The sequence below is a fragment of the Apus apus genome, chromosome 9 (assembly GCF_020740795.1).
Source record: "Apus apus isolate bApuApu2 chromosome 9, bApuApu2.pri.cur, whole genome shotgun sequence".
Lineage (NCBI taxonomy): Eukaryota > Metazoa > Chordata > Aves > Apodiformes > Apodidae > Apus > Apus apus.
The window spans coordinates 7,917,572-7,935,120 of record NC_067290.1 but is presented as its reverse complement, the minus strand read 5'-3'; the positions used below and the strand labels follow the sequence as shown (position 1 = coordinate 7,935,120).

The following is a 17,549-nucleotide window of genomic DNA, read 5'->3' as shown; positions in this document are numbered from 1 at the left end:
GCCTGGGCTTATTTGCCTAATCTTGATTATGGGAAATGAATATTCTTTTAATTGCACACAGTTTCTTCTGCTGCTGCTCAGTCCCTGCTTTTAAGCATCTCTGATGTCTTATTGATGATAAAAACTGGATTTCCAGTCTACCTCTGCACTTGGGCAGACTCACTGAAAGATAGGTGCTTTTATTTATTTATTTATTTTCCCTTGAATAAGAGCTGTTTCTTAGGCAGGTTGAGCATAGGAAATGCACCTTTCCCAGGCAGGGAGAGTGTTTGGCTCCTTCTGGAGAGCTGGCTCTGTCTCTCTGGGAGGTTGCCTGTCTTTGTAAAAGAGAACCACTTCTGTCATATGCACTTCAGGGTTTGCTCTTTCATGGGGTTCTGGCACATGGAAAGCTTGATTTTTGCCAGGTACTGAGTGCCTTCTGCAAGGTATTGAGTGCCCTCCTGTCCTTTGCAGCCAAAAAGGATTTGATTGCTCTTGGCATCAGGCAAATCTGGACCCAGAAGACCACAGGTAGTATTTACCAATTATTTATGTGCTTTTGCATGCCAGAGGTAGTCTGAATTGATTCCCCTAGCATACAAGAGTTTTCAGGCACTAATGATGCTTGCCTGCCACTAAAAACATTCTTTTGTGTTTTAAAAATAAAAATAATACAATAACAAGCATGACATTTATTGCACTGCCATGGGGAAATTAAAAATGCCCCAAATTAACTACAGTCCAAGTAACTATTAGCTCTTTAGAGCTCTTGCAAATGTGTGAGTTACATACCCTGAATGAGCACCATATGCCAATTTATTGTGGCACAGTGAGTCACAGGACACATTGTGGAAAGTAATAACTACTTGGCATGCATTGTAACATTCAGTAGGGCCTTTTGTTTGGTTTCCTTAAAGGAACCTGGTTTTACTCTGACAATAAAATGAGTATTGTCTGATATGCTGCCACCAGGGACTGTTGCTTATTTTGTACTCAACCTGGAGCTCACCCATTTGTCACCTTCTGTATCTTTTTCTTTCCAACTACTTGCGTTGCACACGTGCAGTAACAGAATATGAAGATTGGGCCTTCCATTTGGTATTGTCATTTTGTGTTAATCCTGTTCTCCCTTCTCCTCCTCATCTTCTTTCTTTGTTCAATAGGGAAGTTCAGATTATTTATAAGGAAAAAAATGTTAATCCTGAGAGGAGTGAAGCAGTGGGATGGATTGCTCAGTGACTTTACAGTCTCTCCACTCTTGGAGGTTTTCAGAACTTGACCAGATAAGGTCATCAGCAACTTAGTCTGATTTTTGATGTTGGCCTTTCTTTGAGCGAGAGTCTGGGCTATGTGTGACCTCCAGAAGTCCCATCTAACCTAATTTGTTTTATGGTTCTGTTTAATACCCAGTACCTGTTCCAATTCAGTCACTCTCATTCATACCAGCAGAGAACAAGAGTGACCTTCTGAAGGTCAGTGAAATTACAGTGGTTTTACTCCCATGAGATTGAAATCAACACAGAAATGGTAACCTCAGATGAGATTCATTAGTGAATTTTGGGTATCTCTGAAAAAAGTTGGAATTTTTACCAAGATTTCACTTGAAGTCTTCAAATCTTCATTACATGCCAACTGAAATTATCAGCTGAAGATTTTAATTATATCAGGATAAGTAGTTTAAAAGTAAAGATAATTTTTTTCCCTTTCAGTTACAAATCTCATTCTGTAGCAGCCTTGAAGAGAGCTTTGGGGTATTTTGGATTTAGTGAGTCACCAACTGCCCTCACTCTGCCGTTACGTGCTGGTTTCCTCATGTGGCTGTAACCACGTGAGGGAGTTAATGCTGCACAGAGCATCTGCTCCTCAGCTAAACGCCTTCCCAGCCCCACAGCTGTCTGCCAAAGAGCCTCTGACGTGCAGAAGAGTGTCTGCAAGCTCTATAGGGTAGAAAATTTTTCATGGGTTGGCCCACATGGTGGCCAAAAAATGTCCTTTGTCAGAATAGCATTGTTTTAATTGTGCCAAAAGAAAGCAAAACCACTCTCAGATTCACCATATCAGACTAGGGAATTGCCAACAATGATCTAGTTATGATAGGAGAAAAAAACAAAACAAAACTCCTAATTGCTAGGGGAAAGAAAAACAGGAATAGTTTTGTAGGGTTGCTCTTTCGGGTCTGCCAAGATAAGATTATTTTTCTCCATATCTCTCCTTTATCAACAAGAAGTATATTGCTTGTGCAAGCACCTTATTTGAGATCAGGCTCTGTCAAAAGTAAAGTTTACAAATGTGGCTACTGCAATGGTTTGAGAAAAGACTAAATATGAGCAACCAAAAGCTTTTTTTGTCCCTTTTTATGCAAAGCAGGATTCTAAATTCCAGATTTATCAGGACAGACTTGCTTTCATATAGTTTTTTTAGTGGTTGCTGTTCTCCATCTTCTGTAACCACATCAATTCTCTCTCCTGCTACAGATCCTCCTCAAATGATGTAAAGGGTTGCTCTTTGAAATGCAAAAAAGATGATGACCCATGTAGAAGGAATATAGTAGTAGAAGATACTGTTGCTTCCTAGGGCTGAAGGTCCCTTCTCCTCCACTCTTCTTGCAGTACACAAGCTATAGATTTCAAGTCAAATTTAATACAGGTAATATTCACATGAGGAATTTAAAGCAATGCATCTGACTTTGAATCACCCAGGCTTCTGCTTCTGCAAAATGATCAGAAATTCCTGTAGCTCATGTATGAATGTCTCTTCCTTACAATAATCCAGAAAAGTAAACCAAAGGAAGTTCTCTCTCTTTCTACCATTAGTTTACATAAGGAGTTGTTTTTATGGCTATCACAGCTGTTTGTCACGTACCCATCATTTATGGTGGAACTGCAAACAGTTTCCCACCTGCCTGTAATTATTTTTGTGCTCGCACACACACACAAAAGAAAAACCATTGTAGTCATAATTACAACAACTTTGGATATTAAAGGTTAATGTGCCACTTTGGTATCTAGTGTAAGCATGTTCATTTAGATAAAATTGCACTAAGAAAGATCCTCAACTGTTCAGCTTTATGGACTGCATCTCTGAACTGGTCAACAGGAGCAGTTTAAGTTTACAGTAGTCAAGGTAGGGCTATAAAATCAACCTGCAATGAAAACCAGCAGCTGGCGTTTGTTTGAAAATATAAGAGATGGAGAAAAATACTCAGGCTGTTCATATATTGTCATGCTGTATTTGGGGAGGCTTTGCTCTTCTGCAAAAGCCAACAGAAAAGCAAGTGCCCACAGCCTGTGGGACTGACATTGGTATAAAGGTAGGACTCCAGGTACTAGTTTCTTGTGTTTGAGTCAGCCTTACTCTTACGAAATTTGCTTCAGAGCCAGCAATTTCAGAGTAAATTTGGTGGGGCTTTTTTCCAAGTAGTGTGTGAGATCAGGGTTCTGTTTGTGCTTGGTGTGTGCTCTGCACTTTGCAGACCGTGGTATACCAAAGTGGTTCATGTTTGTTTCCTTGGAGAAGTGAAGTATTTGTTCTGGCCCTATTTGGTTTTCATATCTCTTTACATAAAAATGAGCGCAGCTTTCCATATATGAAAGCTGATACCAGAGGTCTGTGGTAAAAGAGAACTGAAAATATACCTCTGAATGGGAATCAGCCTGAATCATGTGGTGTTTAAAAGCATGTTGGTGTAGCAATCAGTACCAAAGGTTTTGCTTCCAAATCAGACCTTCAAAACAGGTTGGTAGTGATAAAAAATTGGTGTTTTTTTAATCAGCTAATGCCCATTGAGAGGTCTGTAGGACATAGTGGTATTCCTTCTGAACTGCCCCCCAGGAGCACAGTGGATGACTCTGGCCAGGGAAGCTCAGAGGATGGAGCTGCAGCTGGAGACGGAGCCAAGTCTGTCCTGGGATTAAACAAAAAATGCCAGTGTCCAGCCGTGCAAGCCAGCACCTGGCACCAGCTGCACGAAAGCAAATAAATACCATAGTGTCTGTGTACAGCTCCACTTTTTCTGTGTGTTTGTGTGAAAGTCTACAGTTCACTGGCCTGTTTTGCAGAGTTGTGCTCACTGTGAGCTGGTTCATCAATTTTGCCACTTCTCTTTTTAGCATATCCTCTGCAGAAACCCCCGCGCTCGGTTTGGCTCTGCCGTATCAGTAGTCTTGATTTAATTTCCTGTGTGAAACTTCATATGCTTCAAGTTTCTGTTCCAGTTTTTTTTATTATTATTTTATTTTTTCTCTTGAAGAAAAGAAAACAATTGTAAATTAAACCTCAGGGTGCTTAGGGAATCTGTGATGGCTGAAGGCCAGTGAGCACAGAGAGCAGAGCACCCTAGTCCCCCGAGTACCCTGGTGCGGTGCTGAGGGTTGTTGCTCCACTTTAGCTCCACATCTTAAAAGTCTACAGTTCATTTCCACCACATCTCATATTTTTGCTGATAATTACTGTCAGCATGAAGGATAAGTTAAGACTGAAATAAAAAGTAGTTTACTCACCATTAGGTTTTAGAGCTCATGACTCTGTCCTCAGGGCTTTGTAACCTTCTCAGACTTTATTGCCTGTAATGGGGCTAACTGCTGACTCTGAGCATGTAATAGCTGTTTTCCTGGTACAAGTTGGCTGGCAGTTTTCCACCTGTGGTGCCGTGTTGCACAACTCTACCTTCCATTAATGTATTCTAGAAAAAAAATTAGGTGTGATGCAGATGGGGCACAGGAACAAAGAAAAAGAAAGAGGATTGTTTTCCTCCACCGATGGTGTTGGGATCTAGGAAGAAGGCACTGCGTGACATGTTTAAACAGCTGCCACAGGTGGGATAGAAATCTGTCCTCAGTTATTGTTTATATTAGGATGAATGGATAGAAGCAATAAAAACACAACTCTGGCTTTATGTGGAGGTGGCCTAGGCAGTTATGGCAACAGCCTGGTTACAAAGCTGATCAAAGCCATTACTGAGTATGGAAAGCAGCATTTGTTTTTCCAAAAACATGTGATCTTTTACATATATATGGTTTTTACTTAGTTGGAAAGCATACTGAAAAAGTACACTAATCTTCAATTAAGGGAAAGCCCTGAACACTGCCATTGGTAAACTCAGTACATTCAAGGCTGAATTTATAATCAGTTGAAAAAACAGTTGAGAGTGATTTACCCCCAAGAAAAAAACCTCTTGAAATAACGAATTAATCATTTTATTGTACATTTGCTTCACAAAATGGCTCCTTTATTTTTTTTTTCTCTTCTCTACACTGGAGCACTGCTCACTTACCCTAGCCCAGAGATTGCTCTCTGACACGAACATGTGCTTGAAGTGCCTTGCAGATGTGTCATGTAGAATCAATATGTTATTCATCGCATGTGAAAAATTCAATAGTCACAGTGCACACCACTGACTATTCAAGTTCATAAGCTTTGTGGGTTCTAAGTATTTTGCTTTTTTATAGCCAGACAAGGGGCATCACTTACAGATTTTGATGTAGCTTCTTTGGGGCAGTAGAACAAGTTTTATTGACACCAAGACTTATTAGAGCATTGCAATCCACTCAGCAGCAGACCTTCAGAATCAAAAACAAAATCTGGAAATGTTTGTTCATTTAGTCAAAAGTTGTGTAACTGCAGGATACGAGGTGGTTGAAGAGTCAAGGATGTCTAAAGCTCATCAAATCTTTTTTAAAAATGCCCATCTCCCTTGGAAGGTCACCCCCTTGCCATGGCCTTTGGATATACTCCTGCATTTTGTTAAGGGTCCTTTCTTAAAGGCGAGGGCCTTGAGAGGTGGTGTCACCCAGTGAATTGATGTTTTTTCACTATCATCATCATGGGAGAGCTGGTACAGTGGAGGGAGGATTCGGGGGGGGGGGGGGGGGGGGGAGCAGCAGGAAACTGGTGCTTCTTTCCAGCCCATTGACATTCAGGAGGCCATTAGCTGGCACACCCGGAGACATTAAATTAGGTCAGCAGTTGGCTTCACGTGGACAAAACCAAGTGTTCTCCCACACATAATTACCCGTACAGTGTACTAGAGATGAGCAGTTTCCCTTCATTCTCTCTGCCTTCAACAACCCTTGTTTTCACTCTCTGCTTCCCTGTTGTCCTCTTCACAAGGGTCGCACTTGAGCTTTCTTCTTTGAGGATGGGACAGAGTAGAGGACCATGGCTCTCCAGTGCTGGACACTTGGTTTCTTCCTGGGATACAGCAGATGCTGTGCCCCCTGAAGGGCTTCCATGGGATGGAGTCATAACCAGTGTGACACAGTGTGCCAGTCCTCTGCTTTGCTGCATCCCATGTTTTTCCTTGCTGACCACAGTGGGGGCCAGTGCAGCCCTAAACTAGAGTCAAACTCCATCCCTCTGGGGCTCATCTTCACTTCAGCCTCTGTGTTTAGTATCAGGGTTATGTTCCCTCTGAAACCTGTAGACATTTGTGGATGTTAATTCTCCTTTCCTACACCCTACACAACGGGAAGGCAGGTTTTAATTTCCTCCTATTCTGGGTTTAGTTGTAACTGCTTTGTTCTTTCACAGAAATAAGCACAAGAAAATAAGCATCTAGAGTATTATGTGTCTTCAGATTTTCTGGTGCTGAAATCTGAGCAAAGATGCAGGATTCTGTAACCACTCTGCACTGTGACATGGTACCTATTTGAAGAGCATGAATGGGAACACCAGTGAGAAAAAAATATGTGGAGAAAAAGAGAAACCTTTTGTCTAGACCACAACTGATGAAAAAGAAATTACATTAAGCCCTGGGCTTTCCTTTCAGAATAGACTTCAGAATAGCTTTATAAAGGAGTGCATTTAGCTCCAAGAATTTCAGGAGCAGATTTTCCAGTCAATCTTAGAAGACCAAAAAACATGTTGTATTGAAAGAAAAGGAAAGGGTAAAGGAGTGAGAATGGAGAGGGCTAAAGTTGGAGGGAATGCTGCGAATGAAGATAGGACAAATGGATAGATGTTTAAATAAATACCCATACCCAGGGAAAAGTAATCAGAAAAAGAGGAATCCATTAAAGACAAAGAGAATAGTGAGATGTTGTTCAGGGAATTTTTAGAGGCATTTTTAAGCAGAGGAAAGGCAATGTGTGCAATAAAGGGAGTGGTATTATTTCTCAGAAAATGTAGGTACCTTGTTCAATGAAGCAGAAAGAACTTGGATATGAGTTAAGGATGATAAATGAAGTCAGGTGCTCTTTGGGTACTGGTGTGGCCTCGAGGGCTGCCAAACATAAAGGCTTTTTCTTCTGCAGATCAGAAAGACTTGCACTAAAGCCGTAAGTTTGATCAAGGGGCTGTTTATTTTAATCATGTATTGATTGGCTTAACCACACTGCTCCAGGAGGTAGGGAAAGCTGTCAACATCAAGAATTACAGCTTTCAAAGTTCCAAGTAATCCTAGGAAATGAGCCAAACATAATAAATGCAGTTTTATTTGGGACCTGATCCTACAACTGTTGAAATCAATAGCAGCTTTTCCACTGCTCTCAATGAGAGTGGAAGCTGCTTAGTTGAAGAGCTGCTCTGATTCAGCAATCAGGGAACCTAATTTTGAAATATTCATGAATATGAATATAAAATAATTCTAAAAAGAGCTAACCCACAAATAGTTTGGCGGACCTAGGAAAGCTCATTTTTTGGAGTGGTTGGCTTTGATTTCCAATGTGAAAAAAAGAAAAAGAAAAAGAAAAAGGCAGAAAAATAAGAGAGATGGTAATGTCTAAAGAGGTTGTGAGCTTAAGTAGGGTTAGAAAAATTAATTATAATGGGATGAAGAGATTTCTGTCTTAATGGCTTTTGAAAGATGGGGAGGAAAGAGCCCTGAGAAGCTCAAGACATACAGTCTGCGCAGGCTGAACTTAGTTGAAAAGAGTCCTTGAAAGCAAATGTAGTGATGGTACACATCACACTGCAAAAATAATCCATAAAATCAGCAGTGGAGCCATATGGTCATTCCTTAGGCAACATTCCCATCAAGGACAGAGGCACTCTGAGTAAATACTTTGCTTTTAGTTTTGTAATGGAAGAAGGATCTAGAAAACAAATGTTCAGTTATTATACTAGTCACCAATTTAGTATGTTGAATATCTATTCAAAGTTCATATGCATTGACCAAAAAAGAAGTAGCTCCTTTGCTGTGGTTTCTGTTCTTCAGGCCCAAGACAGGACATGCATTTTAGTGTGTGTAAATATTTACAAATGCATATCTGTGTGTACAGGCAGACTTTGATTTTCATCTTTCCATCTGCATTTGTGAAATGACTGTTTTGAAGACTTGATTTTTAAAAATAATTAAGTGAGGTAGCATCCACAATTAATTTGTCCTCAGGGTTCCTCCTGGAAGGTGTTAACCTGGTCACTTGTCTGAGGTTGTAAGAAGCTTGAAGCAGATCGTTACTGTAATCCCAAAGCAGAAACTGAACAATGTATGTTCAGATGTGTAATTTGTGAGTTGTCTGTCAAAAAAAAGTCAGTGATTCAGCAGCAATGTGAGTTGTGTCTGTCCTGCCAACCAGCAGGTCCTGTCTGTGCTGGTAGCCTTCCCCATCTGCATCTCATCGTCTGATCCCTCTGCTCAGTGTCTCCTCCTTCCCGTACCCCTGATTTTTTGCATGTTATGCAAGATTACATTTCAATGCCAGTATTTTTTTTTAAAGGGTATGGGTTATCTGTGGTGCAGGCTGTACGTGCAAAGATAGGTAGGATTGCTGTAGCACAGTAGACGGCCCAGGCCAGGCTGGCTGTGAAAGTGCTCTGCTTATGGCTTATCTTGTGGTATTTTCAGCTGTGCACCAAAGGTTTATCAGTCACAGGGGGCAGCAAGAGAGCTCAGGTTATTACAGGGGAGTTTCACATGAGGGAATTTGTGCACTAGGTGTGTGATTTTCCTGCAGAAGGAGGGGAGGCCTTGAGGTGCTCTCGGCCACACCAGGGAGCAGATGCTTGAGAAGCACAAACCACCCATGCTTGCTCACTTGTTCTATTTTTCCACATTTTAGAAGCATCAATTTGACAATGGATAACTTCATCCTCAGTTAATTAGGATTTATACCAGTGTACATGAGAACAGATCCTGGCCTGGCCCAAACTGCATCCTTTCTCCCCTTGCTTTCAGAACGGGCTCTAGCTTTTTTGCTGGACTCAGCCTAGTGGCACACTGTAAACAGCAGGCTTAACTGCTGCTTTTTAGTTATCTGTATTAAGTTCAGCAGATGAAGCCAGAGCTTCCTGGAGCCAGCCAAAGCTTCCTGGAGGGGGTACTCTCACAGGCAGATGTGGCTCCTGGAAGGCAGATGTGTGGCTCTGGGAGGCAGACATATGCCTCAGACTTGGATCACTCCTTTTGGACTATGTGGTTGTAAGAGCATTTTCTTACAATATATTTCCTTGGGGGAATCAGATGGACTTAGATCTCAGATACCATCCCCACTAAGTGATACAGTAAAAATAACCTATTATTCTCTGGTTCTGACCTGGGCGGTGACAACATATTGTTTCAGCATCTCTGTCAGACTATTTCCCTTAAGAGCCATTTTAACCTCACCCAGTGGGACATAACTAAAGGAAATGAAACTCCAATCCCATTAAGGAAAAAGACAATGCCTTTCACTAAACAAACTTGATTTTCTTGGCTTTTCTTCGCCAAGGAGAATCGCCCATACCCCCCACCCTTGCAGCCTTTGTAGACAGTTCCTGTAATTGGGAATGGCTGGGTGGACACCAATGGTTGGCAGCAAAGGGGGATAAATCCAACATCCCTTGAACGTGACATGAGCTGGGACCGCAGTCCCAGGTGGCCGCTTAGCGTCAATTCCTATGGTATTGGCCAACGGTACGTGCCTGCCAGCCACAGCTGCTGACCCTCAAAACACAATTGAGGTTTTAGCCAGACAAGACAAGAGTTACACAGAAAAGCTGGGCTGTTATCAGTTCTGTGCAAGCATTGGGTAGGTATTGAACGGTGCCACATTAGCGAGAGCTGGTGGCTTGCAACAAAGTTGTGGTGGTTCATCTCCTGGCACCCGCAGGCTGAAACGGCCACCCCAGAAGTGTGACCTTGAGGATGTGTTATTTAGGGGCCAAGGGAAAGACCATCATCCATCTTCACACTGCAGCTAAGGCTGAAACAAAATTTATATTCAGTAATTAAGTTTTCAAGCATGGCCATTAATTTGGGGTGTCTTAAGACAAATTAGAAATCCTTTTTTAAAATGCAGTCCCACAGTTACAAAGTTGGAGTCTGCAAAGGCACATTTCACTTATTGTGTGCAGGCAATTAGGATAAACCACAGGGTGACCTGCTTGCCCCAGGGAGTGTTAGGATTTACAGAATACAGTCAATTGGTCAAGCTTGCAAATTCTGAGTAGACCTGAGTAACACCTGGGTCAACGTAAATCCACAGGCAGGAAGGTGAGAGCTGGAAGAAAAGTAAACTCTGTGCTGCAAGATAAAAGTAGACTGCAAAAAATTGCAATGCTGGAAGACTTTTTCATTTCAGAGGTGGCTTAAGTCCCTAGGTACCATCAGGTTTTTGATATATATTTGTGGTATCTCCAGTATCAGTCCCAATGGAGAGCAGTTAAGCTCCTGTTTCAAACTTCAATCCTGCAGGGATCTGTAAATGTTTATACCACTCTGCCATGTAAAGCAGGTTCATGGCTGTCCTAGCAGCTCACTGAAAAATTGTCCGAAAAACAACAGTGTACCCTAAACAGCAGGTGTGAGTTACCCTCTTACACACTTTCATCCTCTGTTGATTGAGTAACCTCTTTCCATGCCCTCTGTGAAGAACAGCTTCCTTGAGAGGAGACAGTTTGAATGCCCTCCATTCCTCAGCCCAGAATATCTTGTTGCCTGATGGTTATGACATTCTCCTGCAAGATCAAAGACGGGGATTCAAGCAACACAAATAGCAAATGAAAGTGAAATCAGGCTTTCTCCCTGCCTAGTTGCTGTTGCAGTGAGAGCAGGACATCAGCTACCTCGTAGCAGTTGCACCTACTTATTTTTGGTTTTCCTCCCCCAAGAGATGACTTCAGAGGATGATGCAGTGTGGTACCTGTTTGGGGCTTGGAGTGAGATGTGGCTGACCGAGGCAGATTAAGGCTACTGTGAATTCCTCTTGTAGGTCCCTCCAATAATCTCCATGCATGCCTGATACTAGAAACACGAGTTAGCTATTGTGAATTAATTCCCTGAAGCAATTAGGTGCCTGAAGACTGGCTCTACCATTTTTTATTCAGTTGGTACTTTATGTCATACCACGTCTCTGCCAGCGATCAATAGAAGGTATTTCAGAGGAATATGTCCTGCCCCCATACTCCTACAGTGGGGGGTGATGATCCATCACTTTGGGACTTTCTCCTTCTATGAGCTCTCTCTGCTGTTGAGAAGGAGGTATTGCAGTTGCTCATATCACCTCTGTGCAGTCAGCACTGGCCTGTTTTTTTTAAAAAAACGACCGAAAGTCATAACAATTAACATTGTGAAGATTAGAGTCTCTCCTTAGATCATGACCTGATAGGCAACTGCTGTTGCAGTAGCTATAATGCAAAGGCCACCAAGATGTCAGTGGGGAGAATACTGAGCTGCTGTGGTTTGCAAAAGTGTGTTAGCCTTCTGAAACTTTCCTCAGTGGATGGAAAGATTTACGGGGACAGTGATGCATATCTATCTCAAAATCATGTTCAGATTAAAAACTTCCTGCAGAGCTAATGTCAACTCGTGTTTCAGGTCACTGCCACAAGCTAAATCAGGTTAGAGATCAAAACCAGCAAACAGGCACAAGGGAGCTTGCAGCTATCAAATGGGATAATCTGTAGCACGATTTTTTTATGACTGTGCACCCATAATGGCATGTACAAGCAGGGAATGGTTGTGGTCTGGAATAAACTTACTGGTTTGCCTGCTTCTGATGAAAATTTCACGTGCTTTTCAGTATCAAAACACTATGCAAAAATAACTGGTCAGATCCAGCCAAAGTCTCTTGAGTTACGTGGGGAATAAATTGGTCTCATATGCCTGAGAACTGAGTTAACATAAAAGCTACAAGTTATTCCTAAATTGTTTTCATTAGGAAACCCTGGATAAAAAGGTACTTCTTAGGGTAATTATTTCTGGTTTTATTTTTACACAAACTATATGATTTTTGAACATCATAAATTGTATATGTAAATTATAAAACCAGCTATGATTTAATATGCTCTGGGTTTTGCATCAGGTGACTCATGCCACTGATTCTTGAAATAACTAAGGAGCCATCATTCTTGGCAAACTCTTCAATTGCACAGGTGCCCATAAGACAATAATTGAATATAAAGGTTTATTTTTTTCCCTTTATTGATGTCAAGGGAAGACAGTGCAGCTATGAAAATGGAATAAACTGAAAAGATTCTTTCAGTTCCTGGAGGCTGATTAGAACAAATGACTTTCCATTCTAGTTTTTATGAATGTATAGTATTCTGAAAGCTTTATGATACTTCAGGGAAGGGAAATGGCAGGCAATAAATGATACAGGAAGGTTCAGGTTATTGGGAAACAGAAGAATGGGTTTGATCTGGAAAGGTGAGAATACTAAATGTATTTCACCTTAAATGTTTGAGAAGGGATCAGATGCAGTGATTTATACTTTATTATGGGCACGGAAACAGCATGAGACCCTTATTCAGAAACACTGTCTGCTGGTGCAGTTGTGCAGCCTTCATACATCTTTTGTCTGCAGCCAGCAGGTAGGCAGAGGTGCCAGACCTTTTCTGTCCCCTACATTGCTTTGGCTGCAAAGAGGTGACCACAGAGCCCAGGGGTGGTGTGTCTCCCCTGGTCACTGAAAACAGCAGATGTATTTTAATATCTCAGCTTGATTAAGAGAGCTGATTTTATGGAGCTGAGGTTAGTTAAACAGTTCTAGCAGTCTTAGAGAGCTCTACCAGTAACGACCATTTGATAAACCCCGTGTATTTTCTTTTTTCCATGTAGAAAGCAAAAACATGGCGACAAAGGAAAAGCTTCAGTGCTTGAAAGATTTCCACAAGGACATCCTCAAACCTTCACCCGGCAAGAGCCCGGGGACACGGCCTGAGGATGAGGCAGAAGGAAAGCCACCCCAGAGGGAGAAGTGGGCGAGCAAGATTGACTTTCTGCTGTCGGTGGCTGGAGGGTTTATCGGCTTGGGCAACGTCTGGCGGTTCCCGTATCTCTGCTACAAAAACGGCGGAGGTGAGTGCTCCTGCTTCAGTCTCGGGACTGAATCTGCCTGCCTCGCACTGCCTCTTTCCCAGGGCCTTCATCCAGCTTTTAAGAAGAGTAATCACACATCTGCTGTCTGCCTTCTTCACCACTTTTCAGGAGAGGTTGTTGTACTAATTAATAGTTTTTGCTAAAACTTAGTTATGGGAAAACAACAGCAATTTACAATTTTAGGCTGCTGAAGTTTTTCTGCTATTTTACTTCTGCAACTGAGCCTGAGTTTCAACCAGGAGACATGCTATTAATACAGACCAGTAGGATTTCAGACCGGTGGATTTCAGAATAAGATATTTTTGAGCCATGTGAAACTGTTGTGTGCCTAAACCCATTGTTATTGCAGGTTTTCACTTTTAAAAGGTAAGAAAATGCTCTTTCCAGCTTCATACACTCGTTCCACTTGCAGAGTTTTAATATGAGCAAAAATACTGCAGGATAAGTTTATTATGTACTGGCATTCAAGTATCAAATATGATTCTTTGTTTATTTATGTCTGTAAACACTTTTTTGGCTGTCTTGTGTAAGATCACTCTCTTCATCTCAGTTTTGTACTATTCTATTTTCTCGTCAGGTGCATTTCTTATACCTTATTTCATTTTCCTGTTTGGGGGAGGTCTTCCCGTGTTTTTCCTGGAGGTGGTGCTAGGACAGTATACCTCTGAAGGTGGAATTACATGCTGGGAAAAGATCTGCCCTATTTTCACTGGTTAGTACATCTTCTTGTTCTTTACTGCTTTAAGACACCTCTGTAAACCATATGCAGCAACACTATTCCCCTCATGTCCATTAATTCAGCTATTTGCTGTAGTAATTGAGGATATGGTATTGGTTCCTGGAAAGGTAGAAGTCAGAGAGTCTGAAGGACAAAGTAAGGTATTGATTCTGATGCTATCATCTTGTTAACTGGCAGAACTGCCGATAAGCAGGAAAGAAATTGCATATTATGCCTTAAAAAGGCAATCACATATTTTGTTCACAGGTATCAGAGACAGTGTTGGTTTAGATAGCTAGAGCCTTTTACTTGGTTTTATTGAGAGCTTCTTCATAGTATTATTCTGGTCTGGAAAACAAATTCCCCCTGCCAAGTGAAAGCTGATTGGTGTCGTCCCTCTGTTACTAATACAAGCCAAAACCTGGACAGCATTTTGTGGTAGGATTCAGGAACAGGACTTTCATCATAACTGAGCAGGTCCTGGCAAATGGGCATGTTGGTCTGGTGTTATTCAAGGACCTTTGCCAGTGAATGAAGAATCACTCACTGCCCACAGGAACTTTACAAATGTCACTATGGAAGTTAAATACAGTAAAAAATGAAGGACAGGTTAGAAAAATCACCGAGGATGCCTATCTTATGTATGGATCACCCTTTACAGCCAGACAGCACAGGCAGAATCATTTGGAATAATGACACTAAATAGAAGGGCACTCTTCAAATCCCATTTGAAAAGAGTGGGCACTTCATACTGACATGACTAGCTCTGCTGCTGTTGCTGTTCCAGGCATCTCTCTCCCCTTACATCAACCCAGGCAGAAGTGAAGAGCATGGCTCACACTCCTACCTAATACTCAGAAAGCTGCTGAAATTGATGTAGCTGTGCTGCCTTAGCTCCATTTTCTTTCTCCTCCTCCCATTTTTGTGAAGCTTTTTTTATTATTATTTTTTGAGGAGGAGGAAGAGGAGGAAGGAATGTTCCTTGTTTAAATAGCAAGAGTCTCCTGGCATCCATTAAGAGAAATTGTAGCTCTAATAATGTGACTAGCTATATATCCTGAGTGAAAGGCAGCTGTACAGAATAAATAGCACTTGCTCCAGTTATTTTCACCTGGCATAAAAATAATCTCTGGTGTAAAGAATCCTGTTGCAATAAGATTTGAAACTGTAAAATATGAGGCAGGTATCCAAGGTGCTGGGGTAGCCATCAGAGTGATATTAAAGGGAACCACACGGGCTTTTCATCCTCCTGTAAGAGACTGCTCTAAGTTTTTAAAGGAAATATATACTTTTTTCCCTTTTATTCCTGAATAGCAAACTTCATGAGCTTTTTGGGAGTTAACATTCTATATACAAAGATTTTCAGAAAATGGGAATGTTTGAAGTCCTTTCATTTTGTATTTTAAACAATTGTGACTGCTTCTTACTTCAGACATGGTACGAATCTGCTGCTGAGCTGGGAGAAAGATACCAGACTCAGGAGGACAGTTGTGGCATTTCATCAAAGCCTGCACTGGAACAGCATTCAGCCACCTCCTGAAGTTGTGTAGGACTTGCCCTTATCTGCCCATGACCCTGCTTATGAAAACAAACAGGGAACATTTTTTATCATCAAATATTGATAGCAGAGTTAAACATTGATCTAAGTAATCGTAACAGCTACAAATCCCATGCTTCCTTTGCACAAGTGAAATTGGGGCAGAAGCAGCAGCTTTCACATTGATAGCTTTGGCGTTTTTGTTTTTAACTCATTCAAGAACTGTCTTTTTTGTTGTTGTTTGTTTTTGGGTTTTTTTGCACATAGGCTGAGCTGAGCCAGTCGATAAGTGTGAGTGGTGCAGGGGCTGCCCAGCTGAGCTGCCTCCAAGGAAGCTGGCTTAGGGAACAGTGTGGTGAGAATGATACTGCCCAAGTAGGTACCTAAGATGTGAGATGGTGTAGCTCCCAAAGAAGCAAAGCGTGATGCCTTGACTTCCTTTTAATAAAACTTGAAGTAGCCAGGTTAGCATTAACTTGGGTAGATATCCTGCAGAGCTCCCTTCCAGTGTCAGTAAACCACAGCCAGAAACTCAGCCCTGAGGGCCGCTGCTAGTCAGAGGTGGTGGCAGGTCTGTGTGATCAAGTTGAGTTGAGTTGAGCTTCCCACAGTGTGGTAGAGTAGGATACAAGTCCTCAAGGCAGAGGGAACAGCACCAGCTCCATGAGATCACAAGGCATCCTAGCAAGAAGCGGCTGTCACGTCTGTGTGCATTTCTTTTCTCTCCCCCTCTCGCCAGGAATTGGTTATGCTTCCATAGTGATTGTGTCCCTTCTGAATGTGTACTACATTGTGATCCTGGCCTGGGGACTCTACTACCTGTTCCAGTCGTTCCAGAGCGTCCTGCCATGGGCACACTGCCACCAGAAGTGGAACACGCCGACCTGCGTGGAAGACACTCTCAGGAAGAACAAAACCCTCTGGATATCACTGAATGCCACTAACTTCACCTCTCCTGTCACAGAGTTTTGGGAGTAAGTATCCCTTCTTTGTGGTGTCACCAGGGTTCTTCAGTGGCATACCAGAGGTCAGACCTGAGATTTTATGGAAGCCCCTTGGGGAATGTTAAATAGGAAAAGAAAACTGGATGTCAGTTGTTTGACTGGTGTTCGCCACCAGTTGTCACCCATCGTGACACAGCCTGGCAGTGGGGCAAGGTGTCAGATGGGTAAGTGCACTCATCCTAGAGCTTACAGGGAGCCCGAAAAACCCAGTGTATCTTCTGTATTGGAAGAAAATTTGTTTTCTTCTTGGTTGGGATTCTCTAAATGCAGCATGAGAACAGAAAGAAGTCACTTCAGATGCCCTGACAGCAGGGATGTGGAATGGAAACAGTGGCAAAACATTGTGGTTGCCTCTGCCTCTTCCCCAGCCATCAGCTCTTGCAGTGCATTTTGTGAAGCTGTTGCACATCTCTTATTAGTCTGACAATACAAGGCATTGACCTCACTGATTAAACTGACAGAGGTGGCCTAGTGAAAGGTGTTCCCACCCACGTAGGGGGTGGGAACTAGATGATCTTTAAGGTCCCTTCCAACCCTACCCATTCTATGATTCTAGGATTTTTCAAGTTTTAAATTACATCCCATAAGCTGATTTCTGAATGGGTATGACCTCAGATCTCTGTGTTTATATAGGCATCAAAACATAGCAGCAGACATCTGTAGGGAAACTTAAATCCAAAGGATCTACAAATAGCTTATGAAGAATTTTCTTTTCCTTGGCTTGCTCAGATGGCAATTAAGAGTAGAATTAGTTTCTGATCCAGCTTGGCTTTTTCAGCATGTTTAAAGTCCAGTTTGGTCCCTGATCAACTTGTACCTACTTCTCTATTTTTAAAAAAGAAGTGTCAGCCAATAGTCCCAGCAGGAATGATGTTCATGCCAAAGATACTTGGCATGCGTTAGGTTTTGCAAAAAATACTCTTATGAAGTGTGCTAAAATTTGTAACACAAGAGCCAAAATACAAAGGGCAGACTGGAGCTTGGATGAGCAGTTTGTGAAGAGGCACAGATGACCAGTGTGAGAGTTGGGGTGCAGGCTGCAAGGGCAGTTGTTTTCACCATGCCATGAGCTCT

The 17,549-nt window shown here is 42.0% G+C and overlaps 1 protein-coding gene across 11 annotated transcripts in view; it reads left to right on the top strand.

Annotated features, from left to right (window-relative positions):
* Positions 1-17,549, top strand: part of SLC6A6 (solute carrier family 6 member 6) — a 117,602-nt gene that overhangs the window by 70,594 nt on the left and 29,459 nt on the right. For 6 of the 11 annotated variants that reach the window (XM_051627902.1, XM_051627901.1, XM_051627904.1 and 3 more), the window contains 4 exons: positions 457-513; positions 12,956-13,195; positions 13,794-13,928; positions 16,211-16,445. In XM_051627902.1, coding sequence (XP_051483862.1) covers positions 457-513; positions 12,956-13,195; positions 13,794-13,928; positions 16,211-16,445 — 667 coding nt within the window. Of the gene's footprint in view, positions 1-456; positions 514-1,691; positions 2,629-12,955; positions 13,196-13,793; positions 13,929-16,210; positions 16,446-17,549 lie in introns of those variants that run through there. The other 5 variants (XM_051627906.1, XM_051627905.1, XM_051627907.1 and 2 more) reach the window with 2 other exon arrangements.